The sequence below is a fragment of the Cryptomeria japonica genome, chromosome 9 (genome assembly GCF_030272615.1).
Source record: "Cryptomeria japonica chromosome 9, Sugi_1.0, whole genome shotgun sequence".
In the NCBI taxonomy this organism is placed as follows: domain Eukaryota; kingdom Viridiplantae; phylum Streptophyta; class Pinopsida; order Cupressales; family Cupressaceae; genus Cryptomeria; species Cryptomeria japonica.
Window position 1 is genome coordinate 404,948,000 of NC_081413.1, and position 25,632 is coordinate 404,973,631.

The following is a 25,632-nucleotide window of genomic DNA, read 5'->3' on the forward strand; positions in this document are numbered from 1 at the left end:
TAATATCTAGTTACGACTAGATCCTTTCAAGATTTGCTTATAATCACCTGATGGATAAAGTCAGTCGACATTAAGTTGATGAGCTTTGGCTCAGAAGTTGTTTGGACACTAGCATTTCACACGTGTGTGTATTCAATTGGTATGAACTACTTGCCGGGTGTCGTATCCTTTGGTTTGATGTCTTGTTATTTAACAATGGAATGCCCTCATTTTTCCATCAAACATTTGCTTTCTCTACTCGGTGACTTGCTATGGAGACCCCAATTCTCCTTGAAGCTACTTGTCGACAGATGGCTTTCCTGGGCGAAATCACAGACAAACATCTGCAGGAGGTCCTCTTCTCTTGACACCCTCTTATTCTCCACAACCTTAAGAGGATATTGGGGAAGTAATTCCTTATGGCTTATCATAGGTACAGAGCCAATGCCGATATCCCAACCTTTTTCCTTGCAATGGTGATTTACATGGGAACTAGCAAGCAGAGAGCAAAGCTGTTAACTCAAATGATGTTTAAACATCGCCTGTTGGGGGAAATTGATGTGCATTGGACAATATTGATGCCAACCTGAGAATTCCGCTTCCCCAAAATTACTATATGTCCTTGGGCAACGGGGCGAAGGTGAGGAAGCTTGTGATTGTGAACTCCCTGGACTTTGATGCTCTTCAAGCAACCTGGCCTGTCATTACAAGGAACATTGAATTTATGCTTAAAGCGGCTGGCATCCATAATGGCTTCATGTCGGAATGGAGGGCAAAATTTCTTCGTGACGAGGAGCTAGCGAGTGCTGATGATTTTGGGATTCTGGAGAATGGAGATTTGGTGGATGGTAATGACTAGGGGTTTGGGCTTGGCGAGGAGTGGTTCCCAAACGACTACTGACTCCCTAGAGAGAAGGCAAAATCGGCGGCTCACTCGAACTATGACATTGAATGCCCTATTGTCTTGGATTCGGCTCATGCTCCTGTGGATGATGTCTCTGAAGACTGCCTTTGACTCCGGTTGTCACCTCTCTCTTTGGTTTCTTTGATTTTGTTATTGTCTTTTTTGTTTTAAAGCCTCTGTTATCTACTTCTAGAGGTTGGTATCTGATGTCTTGTACTCATCCAACCTCCATTGTTGGTTTTCTTTGTTTAAGGAATAGAGCTAAGGTAGGGGGTTTTCTTCCTGGTTCTTTCCCCCTACCGCTCTCACTGAATCAGACCTTGTATTCTCTTATTTTGATTAATACAAGGGTGTTGACCCTCTACAACTATTTACTTATTAAAAAATAAATAAATGTGAATTAATAATATTATTTTAGTTATATTCAATATTAAAAGTGGAAAATAATATTATCAATAATATAGTTTATTATATATAAAAATTTATACAATAATATTATACTATAATTATAATAAATTAACAATTAATACTCAAAGAAGATCAACAAAGAGAACGAGGACGAACATGGCTCTCTCGCCTCCCTCTTTTAGTGATATTTGTTATATGAAGATCGAGCTAAAGCCTGGCACTCGACCTATTAAGAAAAGGCCATATAGGATGAACCCCCATTACAAGGAATAGGTTAAACAAGAGGGAGCCTTGAGCAATATAGAACCCCCCACAAGATGTTGGAGGCAGGGTGAATCTTTCCAGTGGAAGAATTAGATTGGATTATTGAATGCCCCTAGTTCTGCTGCGGATGTCTGGGGCTCTGCTTTCCCCCTCCTTCCTTGCGCGGGGTCCTCGGCTCCTATGATCCATGCTACTGTTGTTTGGTTGATGACCCCTTAAGCGGTTGTTGATGCACTCGGTGCTGCATCCACCCCTCAGTTCCTCGATTGTAGATCGTGTTGTTGTCGACTCCCTGGCTTTTGGGGAAACGACCTTTGCACCTGCCGTTGATGCCGCTGTTCGTTTGCCCAAACCTGTTAGTAAGCATAGCTTTGCTCGTGTGGCTAGATCTTCCGCCCAACCCTCTAATGGGATCTGTCCTCTCCCTTGTGCGAAATCCTCACTTGTGGTGGTTTTCGGACAGGATGTTGTGGACAACATTGGGTTTTACCAGCGTTGTGCTTTGATGTGCAGATTCTCTGGGCTCTGGCCTTCCCTACCGGACCTTCACCGCTGGGTAAGTGACTCCTAGTGGCCTTTGGTTGCTCTCAATATCAAGCTTTTTCCTTGTGCTAAAGGATTTTTTGTTGCTTCCTTCACTTCTTCCGCTGATAGGGATTTGATTTTGAGCAAGCTTTGGGCTTGGGGAGTGCACTCCCTCTCCATCAAGCCTTGGACAACCTCTTTCAACCCTCTCACTGAACCACTTAATGTGCGTCCAGTTTGGGTTCGGCTCATCAATCTCCCTCTTCATTTCTGGGAGCACTTTTGCTATGAGGCGATCGGTAACTCTATTGGCCTTTTCTTGAAGGTTGATGATGCTATGTCCTCAATGGAACACACTACCTTTGCCTGCATTTTTGTTGATATTGACATCTCTGCTCCTCTTCCAGGTGATGTGGTTCTTATGGTGGGGGACAAGCTTGTTGGGGCTTCAAATTTCGAAATAATTTCAAGTACCCTACTATTAAAAATGGTGGTCACTTCATGGAAATGACACATAGTGGATGATTAATGATTTGAACAACTAGAGTAGAGGAGGATATGAATAAATTAATTCCAATGGACCCCATAAAAGACTAGTGTTTTTAATCTGTAGAAAAGATGATATGAACAAAGAATTAAAATGAATGAAACATGAAAATATAAGAAATACCTATTTCAAAAAATCAAGTTTCCAAGCTCCAGTAAAAATATTAGATCTGTACAATGTGTTTTTGGCTATAGACCATATAGAAGACCGTAAGAAGGTTGAAAAACCTGTTATTTCGACCTGCATGAAAGAAGATGTTGACTTGGAATGAAAATGTATGCAAATATCAAATCTGATGAAGACCCATTTTAGAAGTGGATGTTTCCTACCACCACAAAAAATTTCAGATTCATATCTGAAGTTTAAGGCAGCCAACCAAACAAAAACTCGAAAGATAGCTTAAAGCAAGGTTATTGACTAACTAGTTTGCATATTAATTTCGAAGGGTTTTTTTTAATTTTAATGTAAAATGGTGACTTTTCACCCCAAAAGGGGTATGGTGCCCTTTCAACCACATATATAAGTAATTAAAAAATGTAGATATGGGGGAGAGAGTCATAAGAAAAACATAATGCTGTAAGGATTGAATATCATTTTGTATTAGAGAAGTCTATAGGAAGAAGAAGTATCATTTTGTGCAAGCAATCTGTAATGAAGTATTTACAAGTGCAGCTTATGTATGCAATTATTTCCTGAAGATTAATATACAAGGTTCACTGTCTCTTTTTCCAAATATTGTGTACACTTTTGTGTTGATGAGTTATCTTTGTCCTGTTGATAAATCTGTTTATAGATTTGCTATGATGTGAATCACATGTTGTTGCATTAGGTGAAAGATTGAGTTCTTATTGTTTGTGTAACACATACTAAACCTTCATAGTTGATGAGAAATTGTCTCTTGAGTTGATAAGATATTCTATCCACAAAGTGTCATATATATCCCTAGATAGAGGCACTGGTCTGTTATTGATTTTTTAAGGTTTTGATCTATATGCATTCAAGGTCCTTGACAGAAAAACATTCTTCCCAAATCCTATATGAACTAATCTATGCATATGTCTTTTAGGTTCTGAAAGCAATCTCATTTTCAATATACATTCACAATCATTTCTTTTCAAAGCATTCAGTTAAAGTACATAATAAAGCATAATTGTAGACAACAATTTGTCAGTTTGTAATTTGCTAAAAGGCTTAAATCCACTTTAAATAATCTCTTTTGTGCTTGAGAGTGTGAGGTACACCCGCCTAGGTTTATTGGAGCCTAAAGTGCAGAGGGATTTAGTCTTTGACTATCCTTGTTCGTTGGCCAAGGCTGATTGGACTGCTTGAGGATTTGGCAAGTCTTTGGGCTTTTCAATATGTGGTTTTGGGCACCAACAAGGCCTTGGTCATAACTGCTGGATTTTGAAGGCCTCCCCTTTCGCTGCAGAAGATGCTTCTCTACTGGCCATCTTGCTTTGGGTTGCTCTTCTCCACAACACAAAGGGGTTTCTACGTGGTGGAAGAATGCTACTACTCTCCACTTAACAGTAAATGCTACGTATTCCGCGTCTGCTCGCTCCTCCCATGAGGATGATGTCGTGCCCCCCACGACTCCTGTTGCTCCTACTAATGTTTTTGTGGCCTCGTCTCCGGAGGCCCCCACTTCCGCTTCTCCTGTCCTACATCCCTCCCCTGCTGCTGGATTTGCTTCTGCTATTGCTGTTCTGTCACAACCTGCTGATGTTGATGTTTTGCAGCCCCCTACGACCCTCCTCCTGCCTTCTATTGTCACCTATGTTGTTGACCTTGCGGGGGCCCTTCCGATGGATCTTAGCATTGCCTGGTCAGTGGTTGCTCGCAAGCGCAAGGGGAAATTTTCTCCCCTGCCCCATACCCCCCCTCGTGGGGGTTTGGGTGGCCCATCCCCCATTGAGTGGGGTTTGTTCCCTGGTTGGTTAGGTTCCTGTATTTGTTCCTTTCCGCCTTTGGGTTGTGGTTCTCTTCCAACATCATCTCTCTTGATGTTGCTTTTTGTTAAGGGTCAATGCCCTAGTTAACGGTGCTTTTTTAATAAAAAACAATATAATAATTAAAATACAGTAATAATATTGTGGAGATGTTTTGATTATGATTACTTGGATGAATAATGAAAATTTTGGTCATATAAATCCACTTTTTTTGATTTGATATATGTTACAAGGTAATTACCACGACAATTGAATTTTGCCTTTATTATTGAAACTAGGTGAAAATATTTTGGTACTAATTAATTGATTAATTAATTGTGAAAATCTTGGTAGTTACCATTACAAGGTAACTACCACGACAAGTGAGTGAAGGACTAATATTAATTTAATAATAAAAAATATATTCTCTAGCATTATTGATATTTCATTATTGAATAATAAAAAATGTATTCTCTAATATTCAATTAAGATTGCACATATTTACAGATAATATTGTTAAGATTAATGAACTAACTTAAAAAATACAAAGATTACCACATAATTTTATTATAATTATATCTCAAGGTTTAATTATAGTTAGGGTTAGGATTATAGTTCAATTAGGGTTAGATTTATGTTCAATTAGCTTAGTGTTAGAGTTTAATTAGGAGTAGGGTTCAATTAGGGTTAGGACTATGATTCAATTAGTGTTTAATTAAATTTTCTAAAAGAATTTTTTGAGTTAGGGTTAAATTTTGGTTATAGTTCAAATATGGTTAGGGTAAGGATTAAGGGTTAGGTATAAAGTTAAATTGGAGTTAGAGTTAAGGATCAATTAGACTTATAGGCAAAACTTGTGATTTAGGGTTAGGGTTAAATTATGGTTAGGATTCAAAGAGGTTAGGAATACAATTGAATTATGATTAGAGTTATGATTGGAATTAGAGACAAGACTTTGATTAGAGTTAAAATAGGGTTAATATAGGGTTAACATTAGTGTTCAATTTAGGTTAGAAATTATTATGCGTTAAATTTAGGATTCAATTAAATTTATAATTAACATTCAATTAGTATTACAATAGGGTTCAATAAAGATTACAACTTAATTAGGGTTAGGGTTTAATTAAAGTTATGGTTACAAAATTATTAATCTCTTATATTTGCTAATTGTTTGCAAAAAAGCATACTCAATTACTATTACAAATCTAAAGGGCAAGTACTTACCACTACATGGCACTTGTTTTAATTGAATCATGATTGGGTGAAGTTTTGTGAACATTATATGGGCCGATAAAAATAAATAATAGTCACATTTTATATGGTGTGGGTTTGGGCAAGAGCTAGCACCGATTGACAAATATTATAAAATCAATAGCTCTCATATTGCCATGGAGACAATAACCCAAAGGCATTGATGTGTTGATAGATAGTGAAATGAATATTGTTGTGAGGGCATTATTATATCAAAGGTCCCTAATTTATCTAAAGTTTGGCATTCAAATCTTAATTTGATGTTTTGTCATGAGAAGCAAAGGACGAAGATATTTACTATAATGTTTCATGCATAATATTATTGGTGGCTAGATTGAGGTTCGTTCAACTTGAACATATATATCAGGAATAATATGCTGATAAGTCTAATATTTTTGATATTAAAGCAGCAAAACAAGGGTGCTAACCCTCTATACAAAGACTAGCCAGAACGACACTTCCACAACAACACAAATGTTGTCACAAACAAAATGATAGGTAAAGAAAACAACCTTTCAAACCTAGACCCAATACCCTACTCAAGGAGGGGCAGAGGTACCCATGCCTTGAATAGGAGGGGACTGGGTTAGGGGGGAAGACTTCCCCTTCCACCTATGGCGAACAACCGTCCAGACAACATCAAGAGAAGGATCAATTGGAAGGGACCCCGTGGGGTTACAATCAGTATTGCTAGTAGTGTGTTGTTGTAGGGCAACAAATGGTTTCTGTAGAACAACAACAGGCTGCTGCAGCGAAACAACATCAGGAGCAAGAGTTAACATAGTAGATCAGGGTTGTAAAACAAGGGCAGTAACTTCAACTGCCCTATCCGTAGCATCGACAACATCAGGAGGCACCTCTACATCATGAGAGGAATCCATAAAGTCCAAATTTGACACAAAGATAGTCAAGTGGTCAGAAGTAGCATCCGTCCACCATGTAAAAGCTTCTCTATGACATGAGATAGAACAGTATGAGGCAAGATGACCCATAGAGAAGCGTTTCCTGCAGCGAAATGGGAGGCCCTTGAAGTCTAGCAGTTGTGTCCAAGGCTTGTCCCCAACCATGAGAACCACATCTCCTGGAAGAGGAGAAGAGATGTCAATGTTAACCATAATACAAGCAAAAGTGGATTGGCCCATAGAAGTAGTGGCCTCATCCACCTTTAAGAAACGACCAATAGAATTACCAATAGCCTCATAACAAGATTCTTCCCAAAAATGGAGTGGAAGGTTTGGAAGATGAACCCAGACATGACACACATTCAACAGTTTAGTAAGGGGGTTAAAGGAAGTTGTCCAAGGCTTAAGAGAGATGGAGTGAGCTCCCCAAACCCACAACTTACCCAAAACCAAATCCTTATCATTCGAAGAAGAAAATGAAGCCATAAACAAAGCCTTTAGCACAAGGAAAGAGCTCAATATTATGAGCAACCAAAGGCTTCCAGGAGTCACTGACCCAATGATGGAGGTCCGGTAGTGAAGGCCAAAACCTGGAAAATCTGCACACCAAGGAATAGCGCTGGTAGAACTTGATATTGTCTAGAACATCGTGCCTACAGACCACCACAGGGGAGGACTTAGCATAGGGAAGAGAACAAATACCCTTGAAGGGTTGGGCAATAGATCTAGCAACCCAAGCGAAGATGCGTTTACCAGCAAGAAGGTTTTGGTGGGCCAAAGTGTCCCTAGCACCAAACATCGCACCCTTTTGAGCGGCGGCATCAATAGGCAACTTGTCATCTGCAGAACCCCCCAAACCAAAAAGAGGTCGAGGGGGACCGAATCGGTAACCACAAGGGGGGATGGGGGCTCCCTTCCAGGTCAGAAGCAGTCGTGAGGGAGCCACAACCAGTGACCAATGTAGTAGGTGCAGAACCTGCAGAGAATTTTGAACAAGGGTGGGCGGGAGAGCCATTGAGAGCCATTACAAGAATTCAATAGATTTGAGAAATGATGAATTCTAATGTTTCATTGTCGTTGCACTTAATATTTGAGGGAGCTATGTTTAACTCTACAGTTCGGCACAACCTCTGCAATTTGGAGTCGTCTCTTCCTATTTACAGGTTGTGGTTGTTGGTTGGGTCATCGTGGGTTCTCTGGCTAAGGAAAGAAAACTACATCATCAGCGTGACTTTTCCTTTCACCCTTTTTTGGTATCTTGGTCGCTTGTCTGGGTTTTAGCGTGAGCCTGGGAGATTGTTGATGTATCAATTTCATCGAAGGAAGCAATATTGTCTGTGGAATCTTCATTTGTATCAAAGTACTTCTTGTGTGGTGGAGATTGAACCCTGCGACTTCGAATGAAGACATTAATCTTTATCGATATATATATCGACTGTGTAAACATCCCCTCCTGTTGTGCAGGTTGATTGTTGGTGCAAGTTAATATTTGTTCTCTGCAAAATTTTGATGATATTATGGCATTTATTAGTGATTGAATATAATGAAGTCCCCAATTCTGAAGCATATTGCTAGTCTTATTTCTGGTTATTTCATTTACTGTTAAACTTGCAATTATGTGCTAATTATTTGCAAATGGAAAATAAGCATAAAAATCTAATGAAAAAGATTGAAATTGTGTGAAGAACATTATATTTGAGCACATGCCAAGAATACCTTAGGAGATTAGATAGAAATCGGAAATTATATAACTTAAACTAGCTTGGATTTGGCCTCAAAAGTTCTATCTTGTTCTGCATGTACCCATTATATAGCAACTCCTAAACATTTACATGACCAAGTTTAGTGTCCCCAATGTCATTCTAAGGGTTGAATATCTTTGAAGTTGGATGATACCTTTTATAATTGCACCTCATCTCTCTTTATCTCTCTTTATGGTGGTTCTCTTTCTACGTGTTCTACCAAGTGCATACAAAAGGCATTAGATGAGTCAATAATAATCAATTATAGCTTTCTTATTAGTATAAACAATTAATTTGTAAATCCAATAATCATATGTGCAATTTATACATTCAAAAGGATTTGATTAAGATAACACGATAAATAGATAAGGTTTAATAATTGAATCGAGGCTATACAAATTGTACCACTATCCAAGTGAAAAGTTCTTAGTGCAAAATAGTTGGTGAATCAGGTTTTGGGAACAAGGCATGATTTATACCTAAAATATCGACGATCTCAACATCTTGATGTGTTGATAGCATAACTTGGTATAGTCTATTAGATACATATTTTGTTCCAATTTACAAAAAGGATAACATATTAATGGAAGATGGACTCATGTACTTGAGAAGGTAAAGCACTCAAAAACATCAACGTGTGGTTGGGGATATTTTATAACCTATGCCCAAAAGTAAATAAATAGGGGAACACTTGCATCTCCAACTATAAAACGATGTATGAGGTAAAACATCAAAAGTTGAGGATTGGGGATAATAGTCAACTCATGCCCAAAAGAAAGAAAATATAGGTATGCTTGAACTTGCAATTTTCTAAGATAATAAAAATTTTGAGGATCGAAGGTCAATGATAACACTCAACTCTTACCAAAAGGAAAACTAACAAGGATATACCTGAACTAATGATCTTGCAAAGATAACATAGTGTAAAATGGTCAAAGATCAGAAGTCATCTAGATATCACCTAACTCATACTAAAATACATCTATGCATTATTAACTCTATGAGGATGTATTAGGTAAAATGTTAGAGATCAGGGATTGGGGCTACATTATAAATCTTACTTAAAAGCACTCAATCATAGGAGTGGCTCAAACCCTGGTTCTAAAAGATTAACTAAATTCCAAGTATAGAAGTTGGGCATCGAAGATCTTGAAGAACTAATCTTGAAATCTAGGATGGCAAGACAAGGTCTACAAATCCAAAGCTAACAAAGGGCTTAGTAGAGCATAAAAACAACATCAAATTCCAATAAATCCAAAAATTGGATCTACTAAAGGAGGAAAACTAAAGTATATGTACAAATGAGAAAATTAATGAAAAGACAAACAAATGAAAAGGAAAACGATTAAGGATCGAAACAATCAAACCAAAATGTATTTGAAAAAATTCAGAACCTACAAATAGGCTAACAAACCAATGAACAAATAAAGACACACAAGATTCAAATAATTCCATTAATGCACTTGGAAAGAAAAACCCATAGATAGTTAACAATACAAGGGACAATAAATCCGAACGTGTGATGAACACCTTGAGACAAGAAATAACAAACATACACATAGTAAAACACCCTCTAGCACTAGAATTTTCTCACCAAGTTATAATCAAGTTGTTCGTTAAGAAGCATGAAACTAGGCAAGTCCCTAGAGCCAAGTGATGAAGGGCTACTCTACCCAATAACACAACAACGACACCAAAAATGTAAGGAGAAAATAATTGCTTTTTTATTACTTTACATGAAAATGGAAATACAATATCCAAGATTACAAAATATTTGTCAAATTGGCTTTACAAATCTGCAAGTTGGAGCTACAAGCCTTGTTTCTTAAGCTTTATAGTGAAGGATTCAACTCTGAATTCCTAAGTACTAGCCCACACCTCCCTTTTATTGCATTCTTGTGTCCCATGCCCTCCCTTGGAGAGAAATACATGGCAATCAAGAAATGCAACACATAGCCCATAGATGTCCCTAGAACTTTCCCAAATGGGTGCCTAAGGAATTATCCTTTTAAAAAATTCTCAAAATGGGCATTTAGAAAGGTACCCATTCCACTCCACCTTATCATGACTCTTCACCTCCAAATGTGGATGCCAAGATGGGTATTTTCCCTATTTTGCCTTGTAAATGAGAAAACTGTGTCCACTCATGAAAATTACATTTTCCTTTAGCTATAGGCTACAAATATTAAATTATTTCAACTTCCTATGTCCCCTTGGATAATTTTCAAGGTATGTGGAGACCTATAGTAACTTGCATTAAAATTTATTCACCTAATCTTAAGTAAAAATTAAATTAACAATATTTTGGGGTGATGCAAGACTCTACACTCATGGATGCTCATGCACCGCCAACAATGCCAAAACACATGAATGCAAAGTGATAATACGGCAAACAAAAGGAAACAAAACCTAAAATGCATGTATGAGAAAAAATGCCACTAATGTAGAGCTGAGGGGGTTGGGATGACATCAGATCCCACGCCAATTGTTGGGGTTTTAGATGTTCCCTTATAGTCATGCCAAGATGACCAACTTCAAAAGTCTAATTAGGTGATGCATAAAACCCCTGACAACTTTGATATATAAGCAATGTTATGTTTTCAAAGATTCCTTTACTATCATGTTGGGATGAAAAACTTTGAAAGTTTGACAAGACACAAAATAGTTAAAATAAAGCATAAGGGAAGGGAAAAGCCAATACTAGACCCTCAACACAAACCAAAAAGGCAAGAAAAAAAGGAAAACAAAATAAAAGGGGTTCTTCATTTTGCTAAGAAAAAATAGGCATGCATGCAAGACACAATAGTACCATTATCATCATTTCAGCCTCAACATGAAAATTCTTACTTTTGGTCACAACAATCAATAACTTATATTCATCCTTTGGATCTAGTGGAACTTTCATTTTCTACTTCACATTGTCAAATGCCATGTATCTATGTTTGGATCACATAAATGAATCATTTGTATAACAACATAGGTTTCCTTATAGAATAGGATAGTCATCAATCTTTATAGGTTCAACCACTTCAAAACATGTGAAGAATTTTACTCTTACCATGCTTGTTTCAATGCCCTCCAAGTTAGATGTTGGGAACACCACTGTGATTTCCTCAAAATAGAGATGTGGAGACAAATGAAGTTGTTGACTTCTCCTCACCTTCTATGCATGCCTTCTTAACATCTTTATCTCTACATTAGTGTTAATTAGCTTGTTGAAAATATTTGCACCATTGATGAACATTTATGATCAACTTTCTATCTACATTCCTTGGTCAAAATATTTGTGGCTCATTGTTTTTTGTTATTAAAAGCAACAAAACAAGGGTGTTGATCCTGTATACAAATTGTCCGTAGGCGGCATAAAAGAAAAGGCAACAAAACAAGGGTGTTGACCCTATACAAGCTCAAGTTGAACAAACCGTTAACAACAAGTCAAAAGACCGATGTTAAAAGGCCTAACAAACCAATGACAACACAAAATTAGAAAGCTAGGATCCCAACTTAGGAGTGGGAAGAATTACCCACAACTTGATCATAAGAGTTTGGGGGTGGGGGGTGGGAAGACTTACCTTTTCACTTACAACAAACAACATTTAAAACAATACTATAATTAGGAGCATCATTACAAGTTGGATCAAGTGGGGAAATCACCTTAGAATGGCTAACAACAATTGGAGCAAACTGTTGTTGTAGAACAAGACCTGGAGTAGACTATCGCTATAGATCACCAAGAGCAGATTGTTGCTATAGAACAAGAGAAACAAGAGTAAAAAAATAAAGGCTAGAGGAGGACACATTAGTAGGAGTAGGATCCAGGGGGCAACAGATGCCACAACAACAATAAGAGGCACAACCTCATCCTAGGAGGAGTCATCATCGACATGTGATGAGTCATCAGAATTGGGAGCATTGACAGTCAAATGATCTTCATTAGCATCGTTCCACCAAGTCGTAGTACCTTTACGGCCCAAGAGAGAATAATCAATAGCTAAGTGACTAGTTGAGAAGCATCTATGACAGCGAAAGGGGTGACCCTCATAATCAAGCGATTGAGTCCATGGCCTATCCCCAACCATAAGAACCACATCCCCAAAGAGGGGAATAGAGATGTCAATGTCGATTAGAATGCGAGAAAAAGTGGAATGGCCCATGAAGCATGTGGTATCATCCACCTTCAAGAAGCATCTGATAGAGTTGCCAATGGTCTCATAACAAGAATGCTCCCAAAAATGAAGAGAAAGATTAGGAAGATGAACCCACACTGGACGCACATTGAGTGGTTTAGTAAGAGGGTTAAAAGAATCTATCCAGGGTTTGACCGAGAGAGATTTAACTCCCCATTCCCACAACTTGCTCAGCACCAAGTCACGATCATCAGAGGAAGCAATAAAAAAACCCTTAGCACAAGGGTAAAGCTCAATGCTACCAGCAAGAAAATGCTTCCAGGAATCACTCACCCAATGATGTAGATCAAGGAGGGAAGACTGGAACCCAACAAATCTACACACCAACGCACAACGTTAGTAGAAACCAACATTTTCTACCACATCTTGGCCACAAACCACAATAGGAGAGGTCTTAGCACAAGGAAGAGGATGAGACTTCCCCTTGGGAGGATCAATAACAGTAGATCTGGCAAGACGAGCAAAGCTCCGTCCACCAACAATAGAAAAAGGCTCGGGAGGGGGGACCCCTGCCCTGGACGAACCACCATCATGAGTAGCAGACCCACCCACAGCCCAAGGGTCAAGAGAACCCATAGCCTGCGAGGCAAGAGAAGCACCCAAAGGTGCATAAGGGGCATGCAAAGGATCTACGACAAAATGCAGGCTAGATGTGAGCAGAGTCGCTGAGTAGGTGGCATTCGGGTTTGAAAACAAATGAGGGAGGGTCGTTGGGGTAGTGGCAGTGACAACGTTGAGCAACATCTCAAAAAGTTAGTCTCTAGTTATTATCACTAGTTTCTATGGCTCTTTGTTGGTTTTATATAAGTTATGACTTTTCCAAGTTTTCAAGCTTTCAAGCACCCTTTTAATTTTTGCATTAAACCAACCTTATGCATCAACTCATGTATCCTCTTAATCATTGCTAATTATTCTTTGTTAGTTTATGTTTAGTGTTTTTTAACTTCCCTCTTGTGAGTAACTATTAAATATCCTCTTAGCTCCCACAACTTATAAGTTGTATTTGTTAGCATTTCTTGCTTCTATCACTCGCCATCCTTGCCATAGTCACTAGTTAACATTATTTGTATGTCTTCCGAGTTGCTAATTAGAATTTCAGTGCCATATGTTTGTGTCCTCTTTGCTTGACATAGGTGTACTTCCAACATGTTGTTCCTTTGTTTTTCTAGTTAAATCTAGGCACACGTGCTTTATGCACATTCTTACAATAGAGAGAGAAACTAACCTTATCATATTTCCACCTTCAATCCCCTCACTATCAACTCTATGTCATCTCATTAACATTCCTTTAATTACTTTGATTAACACCACTTGCCCATTTTAATTTATGCTAATGATTAACTTCTTTGCACTATTCCAACATTTATATACATTTGGCCTTTTTTGGGGCCATAAGCTCATAAAACATTCAACAATCTTATAAGCCATGCATATTAGTTTTGCAAATGCTACATTAATAATTTATTGGTATCTTTTATAAGTAAAAGAGCTTGACCTATGTAAAAGAAAGGAATAATGCTATTGTGAAAGCAGAATTAGACAAAGAAGTAGAAGAGATTCAATATTTTCATTAATTGGGCACCAATGGTGATGAGTACATTATGTTGGCAGCACATATAAAATTTCCATTCTATATGTTTCCTTGCTAGAATAATGCCTCGTCGGATCCGTTGGTCAAGTCATTTGTTTAAAATTCCTCATGTAAATCCGGTCATTGTTATATTGTTTAAGTTTCACTGCGTTGAACTTGAACCTTTTTGGTTCAAGGTTCAAGGTTCAACGGGCGTTGTTTTAAAATTTTTTCCTCTCGCGCGGTTTTAAGTCTTCAATAGTCCTTGTCGGCATTTTACATTCCTTGAACCTTGAACTTGAACCTTTTTGGTTCAAGGTTCAAAGTTCAAGATTTGTCATGTTTATGATTTGTGTCGTGATTGTTTCGCAAGGTTCAGAGTTCGATGTCTAAGCTTCTTGGAGATCATGTGAATTGGCATGAGGTGGCGGCGTGGATTTTAAGATATGACAAACGACGGCAGAGGAGAGGGATATTATTTCTTTAATGATTTGAAATCTGACATTTATAGCAAGTATGGTGTAAGGATCTGTAGTGTCAGATATGAAGTGACTTAGCATTTAAGGCATGTTCGAGCGCAATCATTTCAGAGTAAGGTCACACGAACGAAGAGTAATGGGGACAGTTCATGGTAATCATTGGTAAGATTTTCTCAGCTTTAAAATTGAGTAGTTGTCATGTCAAGATTATCATTTTCTTTGGATAAGTTTTACGAAGAAGTTTTTGGAGCGGGAGAAATAGACTGCGATAGCGGCTTGCAAATGACAGAGGAAGGTATGTTTGACAACTTTCTAAATTGTTGCGGTTTGTTTTAGGAAAGCTCTGGATATTTTGTTAGCTGTTTGTTTCTGTTTCCCTTTTCTCTTTTGTCTGGGTAAATTGGAGGAAATCACGAGCAAAACATGAGGCCTACTTTGCCCAAATTAGTGAACTCATCTTCCCTTGTAGGTTCTTTACTAGAGCTGGGTGATACAACATTAGTCCAACTGGATTTAGATGATTTCCTAGAAAGAGTACGGAACCCTGCAACTGATCCTATGATGAGAGATATTGCACAGAGCGGATTATTGGAAGCAGCCACATTTCCCACAACTTCTCCTTGCCCTGAATTGGTTTTAGAATGTATGAATCACTATGACAAAGGTAATAGATGCATAAGGAAAAACAATGGTGAGGTTTTGTTATCCATTGATAGACAAACAGTAATGACTGCCATGGGTATCCCACATCGGGAACCCTATGAAGATTCGACAATTGGAAAATCTTATGGAATTTTCTCTGAGAAAAAGCAGTATTACAGAATTGTCATTGCACGAAATTGGCTTTTGAAGTTCCAAAAAGGAGGCTCAAGGCTACCGAGACCCCTAACCCGTGAGAATTTAACTCTTGCAATCCGATATTTGGTAGTATTGTTGAGCAGAGTAAAGGGTAATTTACATTCCTTCTATTGGGAGGATTGGATGTATTTCTTCATCCAGGTCACTCTAGACAAAAATCGGCTCATTGACTGGGGAACTGTTATCGCGGAAAGGTTACACGAGGGTTTGAGTAATTACTCGGGGATGCCAAACTTGTATATGTCTTCATACCTGTTATATATGCTTGCTTGTGTGAGGGAATGGTCTGGATTGCCTCATGCAAAATGGGTTCAAGGCATAAAAATTTATGAGTATCACCCCAATTTGACTTTAAAAGGACATGTTGATGATTATCTCCGCTGGAATGATATTTTTGCTGGGAGGTTGACCTTTGAATTACAAGGTAACTGGCATAGGAGGATGTCTGCAGAGGCCGTTGAACTAGTTAACATCTATGGCAGTTTCTTTACACAGTTTAGTCACTTCACTTACCTAAGGGTTGGAGGTTTTAAAGGTGAACCGTTTAGGCTACCCAAGTATGTTTTAGACTCCTGCATTTTGATTGAAGTTTCCAGGGAACTGGCCTATGTCGCAAAGGATTATGGCAAGGATTCCGACACAAGTGGAATTTTTCCCATTGATTTAGGCCATTACAGTTGTAGGTCTGTCTCTGATGCACTGAATCTTGAGCTAGAATTTAAGAGATTTCATTTGAAAACCTTTGTGAAAAGGGATAACTTTGATAGTAAAGGGTTTATCGCTCAATATGTGAAGAAGATGGTGCCTTACCAACATGTGTCCCAGTTGGAGGATTATTGGGAGGGTTGCCTGGATGAATTTGAAGTAAGGAAAAGGAGTTGGTCCAGGTTAACCTTGAAACATATTCATGACATGAAATTGCCAATGGATACTTCAGGTGTCACCATTGATAATGAAGATGTACTGGATTTAGATTTTATGAAGCGGGTACGTAATGAACCTCTCCCAGAGGTGGATTGGAGTAAAAAGATGGAAGATAGCATTCAGACACGCACTTTCAACGTAATTCGCAAGACATAAAATTGGCTTAGGAGTTGCCGATTTCATCTGACGAGGGCAACCAACTCAAGAAACAAAAGTGGGAAGAGGAAGATCGCAAGCAAAACTTCTATTTTAACTAACATCCCTATTTCTGTTGCAGGAAAAAGGCAGGCAAAGATTAAAGAAGAGAAACTTGACACCGAGGCTGAATTTTCTATTGGTGGTCGGGTTACCAGGTCTAGGTCCAAGAAGAGTTTTTCAACTGCCGGCTTCCCATCTCATTCATGATTTGGACGCAGAGGAAGTACTATGCGATATGACATCCCCTGTTTCTGATACAGACAAGGTTTCAACTGGCGCAAATGCCACTTTCAGGACTCAGGGATGCTTGATATCCGACCTCATGTAGACAATGTCACACTGCCACCTTTAGAAGGATCTCCCCACATGCCATCTAAGGAACTGACTCTAGCACCTAAGTGGTTAAGTGACTCAATTACGAGGAAAAGAAACGTGGTTCCTATTTCAGTATCAATGGAGGATGTTGTGAGTAAATGTCTGGGAAAATCCACGAATCCCAAAAGGGTAAAAATGGAGGCCATGATTGGTTTTGACGAAAGCACAAAGCATTGGACTGCAGAAATTGCCAAACCTGCACCTGATAAAGATGTCGTTACTGCTTCAGAAGCAGATTATGCCATTGAACGAGTTGATTTGGGGGTCAGAACTAGAACCGTAGATGTGAAGCATTTGGAGACTTCAACCAAACGAATTATCTCTCGTACTTGGAAGGACGAAAGAGACAAGGCTGAATTGAAGCAGAATTTAATGCAAATGGCTCATTATATTCATGCTCTGAAAAAACAGCCCATTATCGTTGTCTCAAAGCTCAGTGCCATTTAGTTCAAAATCACTAGGTAATCAGAAATTCTTTGATGAGGTTCAACGAATCAAAATGATCGCAAAGATTTTCTCTGAATGGCTCACCTCAATTGTGCATCAAGGGACCAATTACATTTCAGATTTGGTTCAGATTTTCAAGGATGCTAATGAAGTCACCAAAGAATTGGATGCCGACTTAATCTCGTGGCAGAAAGAGAAGACTAAATGGGCAGTGATTTCGAAGCAAATGCGCGATATTCAACGCTATGGCCTGATGAATTTTCTTGCCGAAAGGCAAGTGCCAGGGTTAAATGAAGACGTAATGTTTATTTGCAAAGAAAGCATTGAGTGGCGCAACCAGATCATTGAACAGGGCCATAGTGAATCAGCTAGTCTATGTGGTGAATTAACAACCTTGAGGACGACCATGCAGAAGGATTTGCGTTGTGTGGATGTCCAATTGCTTAAAGAAGATAGCCAAACTCTGGAAGATACTACAGAAATGATTAATCAGTTTAGCAGCCACATTAAACAAATCAAAGTGGAGAAATCCTTGGCTGTGGAGGATTTTACAAGGATTTCCAAAGTGGAATCAATGCTCACAGTTTGTCTAGATCACCTGGACTCACACAGGGACAAAGTGCATATGGTGAAGAGAAAGAAAGAGCTCTGGAAGCAAAGAGTAATACACATCAGCCTGCCGCATGTAACTGTAATTTAGGAATTTTCGAAGGTGCATCGAGAGTGGAGTGCGGCGAAGGCAGTGATGGTGTCTGTCCAAAACACCAATCCAGGCAATCTGACCGAGACCAAATCAACGACATGACTAGCACTACTGGCAGTTGTTTGCCAGCGAGTCTAGTTGTTTTTAATTTTGGCTATGCAGTTAGGGTAGTTTTCTATTAACTCTTACGAGTTAATCTTACTTATGGTTAAGAAAAAACTATTGGTCTGGCGACCTATTTATATGTTTTGTAATGACTTTAAACGGGTTCACTAAGTTTTTGAAAAACTACTTCTTGAATTTTTGTTGAAAGACTGTGTATGGAAAGTTGATAATCATCTATGAATGAAAGTCGTATAATAGTTATCTTTGACTTCAAATCTGTGTATTTGACGCTTGAAATTTGATTTTTGTGTGGGTCTATTTCAAGTGAAGATCTGTTAAAGCTTTCATGTGCACAGAAGATTACCAACGGGATTCACCTTATAACCTTTTCATTTTCTTTTAGTGTACATGTGAAGTCTGTCGGCTTTATACAAAAAGTTATATATAAATCAATGCTTGCATTCATTTGGTGTTGACTTGTGAATGCAATAACCTTTTCTATGCTTTCTAGTGAAAAGTATAATATTGGTTGTATGTAATTTGAAGTTGATTGAATATTTGCTAGAGGGAGCAGTACCTTAATTCAGAGGTTAATCAATATAATGATTTTCCAACTGTCTGGTGAAATTTGTCTTTCATTTCTTGGTCTTAAGGGTATCCAAATTAAATAAAGTACGAAAGACAAATCTGTTTACCAACACATTATCACTTTGGGATAAGTATACAAGAAGTATATCGCAATTTATTTGTCAACAACAATTAATGATGACTCACTTAACCTATTTAATCAATCCCTTATAGATGTAACTAACTAAATTACCTACCTTCAACCTTAAGACTTAAGTCATTATGATATCTGCAACTAACTAAATTATTTGGAATGGAAATATGACATGACATAACATGCATCATAACTTGATCAACAAGTGTATCTCCCTCCTATAACTCTTTTATGTTATAAATGCTTTTACATTTTCAATGTGGGAGACCCAACTTCCAAATTCCATTAATTTTGGTCAATGAGGTGGGGGCCCTTTCTTTTTAAATTGCAAAGTAATCTATGTACTAGGCATCAAGGAATTGATGCCAAAAAACTTTAAATATTTATTTGGTTAAAAATGGCTTTTGTAGCCTAGAAATTGAGTTTTTATGTTCTAGAGCCCAAAAAATGCACTTTTCTATATTAGTTACATTAGGACCAAGGATGAGACACCTTTTTTAACACTATCAATCAATATTTTTCATTGAATTGATTTTCTTATGGTTTAGTGTGTTTAAGTGTTGACTAAGTTGTGATCTAAAATATGTTGCTTTTCTTGGTTTGAGATAATTATTTGTGTCTATGAATCATGGAGGACTTTTGTATTTAGATTTTTAGATGGTGACTCTACATATGATATTCTTGTAGTTTACTAGTTTTTTTTCATTCCATGATTTTTTCATAATTATACAATTTACTTTAACTATCAACCTTAAGGACTTGGCTCATTTTGATTTGTTAGATGCTTGATACTTAATATTAGTTTTATAATAATGTTTTTTCCTCTTATATATTCCTTGTGACTCTTGCTTCACGTTCGTTCATAAATCTATTGTTTAAGCTACCATTATTTTACCCCTTATATATCAATTCAATTCTTGCATTCAATCACACCTATTATTGGAAGGTGTCCATGATAGTTCAAAATAGTTGATATATACTTTCTTAATAAAAAAACTCAAATTTGAATTGCATAACATATTTTATATAATTTTGTTGAATGTTTTCCCCTACTAAAAAATGCTATGGCCACATTTCTTTGGAGTGCATTGTAACCTTCATTAATAACATTCACTAGAAATGTTCTCATTGATGTTTTTGTGCTTATTTAATCTTTATCATCATGCAAGGTTATCAACATAATTTCAAAAGGGCTAAATCATTTATCAATTACAAAAATGAATCAATGGCAATTCCTCCCCTTGAACATGTAATGTAATGGGTCAATAGCTCCTCACAAAATTATTTACCAGTAATTGAAAAGTAAAACGTGTCAAAAATTTCTTCTTTTTTTTTCCAATGGCATTCTAGTCATACTTATTTTTGTTTATGTTAGTTATTTACAAACAATTTTAATTTATTTTTTGTAATTAGAGTTTTATCTCTTTGTGAAACTTGATCTTATGTTATAATTTATATTGAGATAGGTTATAACCTTTCTATTTTGCTATTATTTATGATTTAAATTTTAACATTTATATCAAAATCCTTATTTCAAAATGACTTATGTAATTATATCAAAGACAATGTTATTTTAAAAAAATATACATAATAACATTATCTTGATTGCACGTTAAATCCTCTTATTAATTTAATCCCCTTATACTTTTATCAAAATTGTTAAATACATTTTATTAACCATGTATCATCTTTTACTTGTCTTATTTTCAATGTCTAACCTACCATTATTCAAGAGTTAATGTAATCTAATAAATCAATAAAAGCTAATTTTGGACTTAAATCTTTTTAAATATCCATCACATTTGAATCCATGAAATTAGCTTTGACTTCACTTATTTTTTTCCTTTTGCCCAGGGCTTCCTTGTCTACCAAAATTATTGCAACGCAGAAAGGGGAAAACAGTTAGTAAAGGTTATGGCTATCCTAAACGACAAGTAACTAGGGCAAGTGTGCCAATTCAAATACGAAGAGTAAAACATCAAAGAAAACGCATTTGGTGGCGTTGCTTGAAGATTCCAAATATCTCTTCTTAAAGGAAGTGCAAAACATAACACATTGTCCTACACTCACACACTTTCTTCGAGTCATAAAATTTAGTTGAATTCTAATATACATATTCACACCATTGTGGTGTGAAAAATGTGATAATAAGTCAATATTGTTAATTTGTTGCTATTAATTGAAGACTATTTAGGTATAAATTTGAATGTAAGTTTTTTTTATTATTCTAGATTACAAAATATTTGTGAGGTTTTTTCATTTTTTAAGATAAATTAAATTTTCTAAGTAATGTAACAAGAGAAGAATATGATATATGCTTGGGTTCATAATATATTTCTTATTATTATAACGTAGAAGATCAAAATGATTAAATCAAGTACTACTTGGTTATATATGTCAAGTCATCTTACCTTGGATTGTTATAACATATAGACTAGTTTTTTGTTATGCATAAAGGTAGGCCACAATGAGTGTACCACTCCAAGGTAGGAGTGATTGTATGTAGATCTAGAGGTAACATATACCTATATCATATTGGGTTATGTAACACAACAAATTTCAAGGTGCAAGATGACTTATAATCTTTTTGAGATAATAAACTTAACTCTATGCACCCTAAGTTGCACTTACAACAATAGGATCCCAACAAGGTATGCTAATGACCTCTACATGGGTTCTGTTTGTGTAGACCTACATCCATGTATAGTGTCCTCAAGAAGATCAATTAAATTAATTTATTAGCTACAATGATTGAATTGTATTGGTACTCTAGGCTTGTGAAGAAGGCCTCCATAGTTCCCAATTGTGTGGAACCATGTTTCTAACCAAGTATTGAAAAATTTATAATTAATTACTAAATTCAATAATTAAGTTATTTACTTTGTGTTAAAACAGTTTTGAAAGTTGTAGAGTATTACACTAGGTCTAGCATATCAACAACTCAAAACTAGGTAAATAGGTGCCTCCTAACATTTATTCATTAACTAGCCACACCTAAGTCTAACCACCAAGGTTCTACCTCAAGTAGTAAGTTGTACACCTATGGAAGAGTGAGCAAATATAGGTTAATTAACCCTAGAATTAATTAATTGATTAGTACCTACCATGACAAGATATTATAGCAATTGATATGTGCAAAGGGACTTAATTGGTTATTAACCTTGATACCATCTATCAAATTAAGTCATTTCTTGTTGTTAATGCCAATATTTGTTCTCCTTACATGAACATGCACATTTTTTTTTATTGATGAATAAGCATCTATTACACTTTTTAATAAAGAAATATTGTACACCATACTAAAAAAAAAGATGGGTGGATTGAAATCACACCCAAAAGTATAAATAAGGTACGATCTTTAACCACAACACTAAACATAAACATGTTGATAAATAAACAAGTTGTAAGAGCTATAAAACTAGGTAGTCATGCTAGATCATAATCTTTGGGCTTTCCCTAACCGTTTGAGAGGTCCTAGCCATCATGAATTAACTTGCAACCCATAATGGAAAATCATCATTATCTTTATTTTCATCTAGAGGAATATCATTCCTTAGAAGAGCAATTGCCAATCTAACAAACAAATTCATTGAGACTATCATGAGGTTGTGAGGAGATAGAAGGTGTATGAGTTTGTTGAGACCATCCATGAGTCGTACATTAAGATGCAGGGTAAACATGGGAACCATGCCTTTAATGGCAAGCATTGTAACTATATCATCATCAATACTCTTTAGACAAGGACTAGCCCTACTGAGGTGAAGGTTGGTCAAACTTAAGCGATTGTATATGTCATGCTACTTTAATGATCAATCAATACCTATAAGTGGGCTACCTCAAGGAAAATTTTATTGGTTTGTACTTGAATATACAAAAGAACATTAGATGACATTATGGATTTAGTACAAAACAAGAAATGTACATCAACAAAGAATCCTTAAAAAAGAACTTAATGTTTATATTTCCAAATGCTAATTAAAATTTTCACTTTTAAATTATGCCAAATTTAGGTGCATTATGTAGAAAGTCTAGATTAGTCTACATACAATATTCTTGTAGTTCGTCAAGTTTTTTCACTCCATGATTTTTCCATAATTATACAATTTACTACAACTACCAATCCTTAAGGACTTGGCTCATTTTGATTTAGTAGATGCTTGATGCCTAGTATTAGTTTTATAATAATGTTTATATGCCTCATATATTTCTTGTGACTCTTGCTTTATGTTCCTTCATGAAGCTCATGTGTACGCTATCATTATTTCACCCCTTGTATACCCATTCAATTATTTCATTCAATCACACCTATTATTGTAAGTGATTCATGATGGTCCAAGATAGTTTATCTAAAGTTTTTTTAATTGAAAACTCAAATTTGAATTGCATATCATTTTATGTATTTTTTAGTTAATTTTTTTCCCTTAAATTTTTTTGCTATGGCTACATTTCTTTGGAGTGCACTATAATCTTCATTAATACCATTCACTATAAATGTTCTTGTTGATGTTTTGTGCTCATCTAAGCTAATAGTCACCAAAGGTTATCAACATAATTTTAAAGGGCTAGATCCGTTATCAATTATAAAAGTGAATCAAGGGTTATTCTTCCAATGAACATGCAACGTACCAGGTTGATAGCTTCGAACATAATTATTTGCTAGTAACTGAAAAATAAAGTGTGTCAAGAATCTCTTTTCTTTCCATGGCATTCTAGTCATAATTATTTTTATTTTTGTTACTTATTTTTAAAGCAATTTTAATTAATTTTTTGTGATTAGAGCTTTACCTCTTTGTTCTGATTAATTAAGAAAAACAGGTTTTTAGGACCCAAAACCTTTAACATATGAAATTAAGATAAGACATAAAAAAATCTAGAGCATATAAATCGCGTACAAAACGACTGACAGAAAAGCCAACATTCCAAAAAGACAACAAAAGATAGAAACAACAAAGAAACTAGGAAGACACTACACAGTTATAGTCTTCAGAAGGTCCTCCGCCTTTTTCACCAACTGGTCATAGTTAGTCCCAAACTTGATCTTACATTATAATTAATATTGAGATAGGTATATAATATTTCTATTTTACCATTATTTAATGGTTTATATTCTAAACATTTATTTCTATAATATTATTTCAAAATGACATGTGATTGTATCAAATACTGACAACGTTATTTTAAATAATTAATATAATAATATTATCTTGATTGCACTCTAAATCTTCTTAGTTAATTTTATCATCTTTTACTTTTATCAAAATTATTGAATACATTTTATTAATCATGTATCATATTTTATTTGTATTATTTTCAATGGCTAACCTACCATTATTCAGGAGTTAATCTAATATCATATATCAATAAAAGTTAAATTTGTACTTAAATCATCTTAAATATCCATCACATTTTAATCCATGAAAATAGCTTTGACTTTACTGATTTTGTTTTCTTTTGCTCAGGGCTTCCTTGTCTACCAAAATTATTGCCACATAGAAAGGGGAAAATGATTAGTAAAGGCTATGGCTGTCCTAAATGACAAGTAACTAGGACAAGTGTGCCAATTCAAATACGAAGAGTAAAACATCAAAGAAAACATATTTGGTGGCATTGCTTGAAGATTCCAAATATCTCTTCTTTAATGAAGTGCAAAACATAACATGTTGTGCAACGTACACTCTCTCTTTCTTGTAGTCATAAAAATCAGTTGATTTTTTATATGTATATGTCCAAACATTATGGTGTGAAAATGTGATCATAAGTCAATAATGTTATCTTGTTGCTACCATTTGAAGCATATATAGGTATAACTTTTGAATGTAAAATATCTAGTACTTGATTATAAAATATTTGTGAGCTTTCATCACTTTTCAAGATAAATCAATTTCACAAGCAATCTAACAATGTAACAATAGGAGAAAATGGCATATGAGTGGTTCATAATGTATCAATTATGATTATAACACAGAAGATCAAGTTGATCAAAATCGAGCACAATTTAGTTATATATGCAAAGTCATCCTATCTTAGATTGTTATAACATATAGATTACCTTTTTGATTTTGATTAATGAAATCAACAAACTCCAAAATTCCGACGGAGAAGGTATATTGTGACCAAATTTGATTTTTTTTTGAAAAAATGCCCGAATTTGTTGGAATTTTGATGATAATTTCACATTTGGTTTCGACGGAGAAGGCATTAGTAATTAAATTTGATTTGTTTTGAAAAAAAGTGCCCACGTTCGTCGAGAGTCCGACGAACAAGAGCATTACATAAAAAAACAAAAAACACTGCAATTCATTTTAACCCAAAGCAATCCCGCGCAAGCTTGGTGTTGACCTTTGGCAACCTTGTGGGCGATCTCCTAAAAGGTTAGGCTCTACTTCATATGAATTTTGCATATGAATTTTCATTTTGGGGTTGCACATTATTGAATTCATTTTTGCATATGAATTTTGCATATGTAATTTTGGACCTGTTGCACATATATGATCGCCAACAACATTTATATAGTATACACACTTCAATTACTCTCCTTTATCTCACAAGCCTTCTACCAAATTAAATCTTCTTATGCCTTAAGCTTTCTATCTTGAATATACAAACCCTGGTGCC

At 36.1% G+C, this 25,632-nt stretch overlaps 1 protein-coding gene across 2 annotated transcripts in view; it reads left to right on the forward strand.

Annotated features, from left to right (window-relative positions):
* Positions 1 to 24,906, forward strand: part of LOC131073263 (actin-related protein 2/3 complex subunit 2A) — a 152,491-nt gene extending 127,585 nt beyond the window's left edge. The window contains exon 10 of one of the 2 annotated variants that reach the window (XM_058009688.2): positions 24,477 to 24,906. In XM_058009688.2, the coding sequence (XP_057865671.1) occupies positions 24,477 to 24,553 (77 nt within the window). In that variant the 3' untranslated portion in view covers positions 24,554 to 24,906. Of the gene's footprint in view, positions 1 to 20,871; positions 21,271 to 24,476 lie in introns of those variants that run through there. The other variant, XM_058009673.2, reaches the window with a different exon arrangement.
* Positions 24,907 to 25,632: the final 726 nt, after the last annotated feature.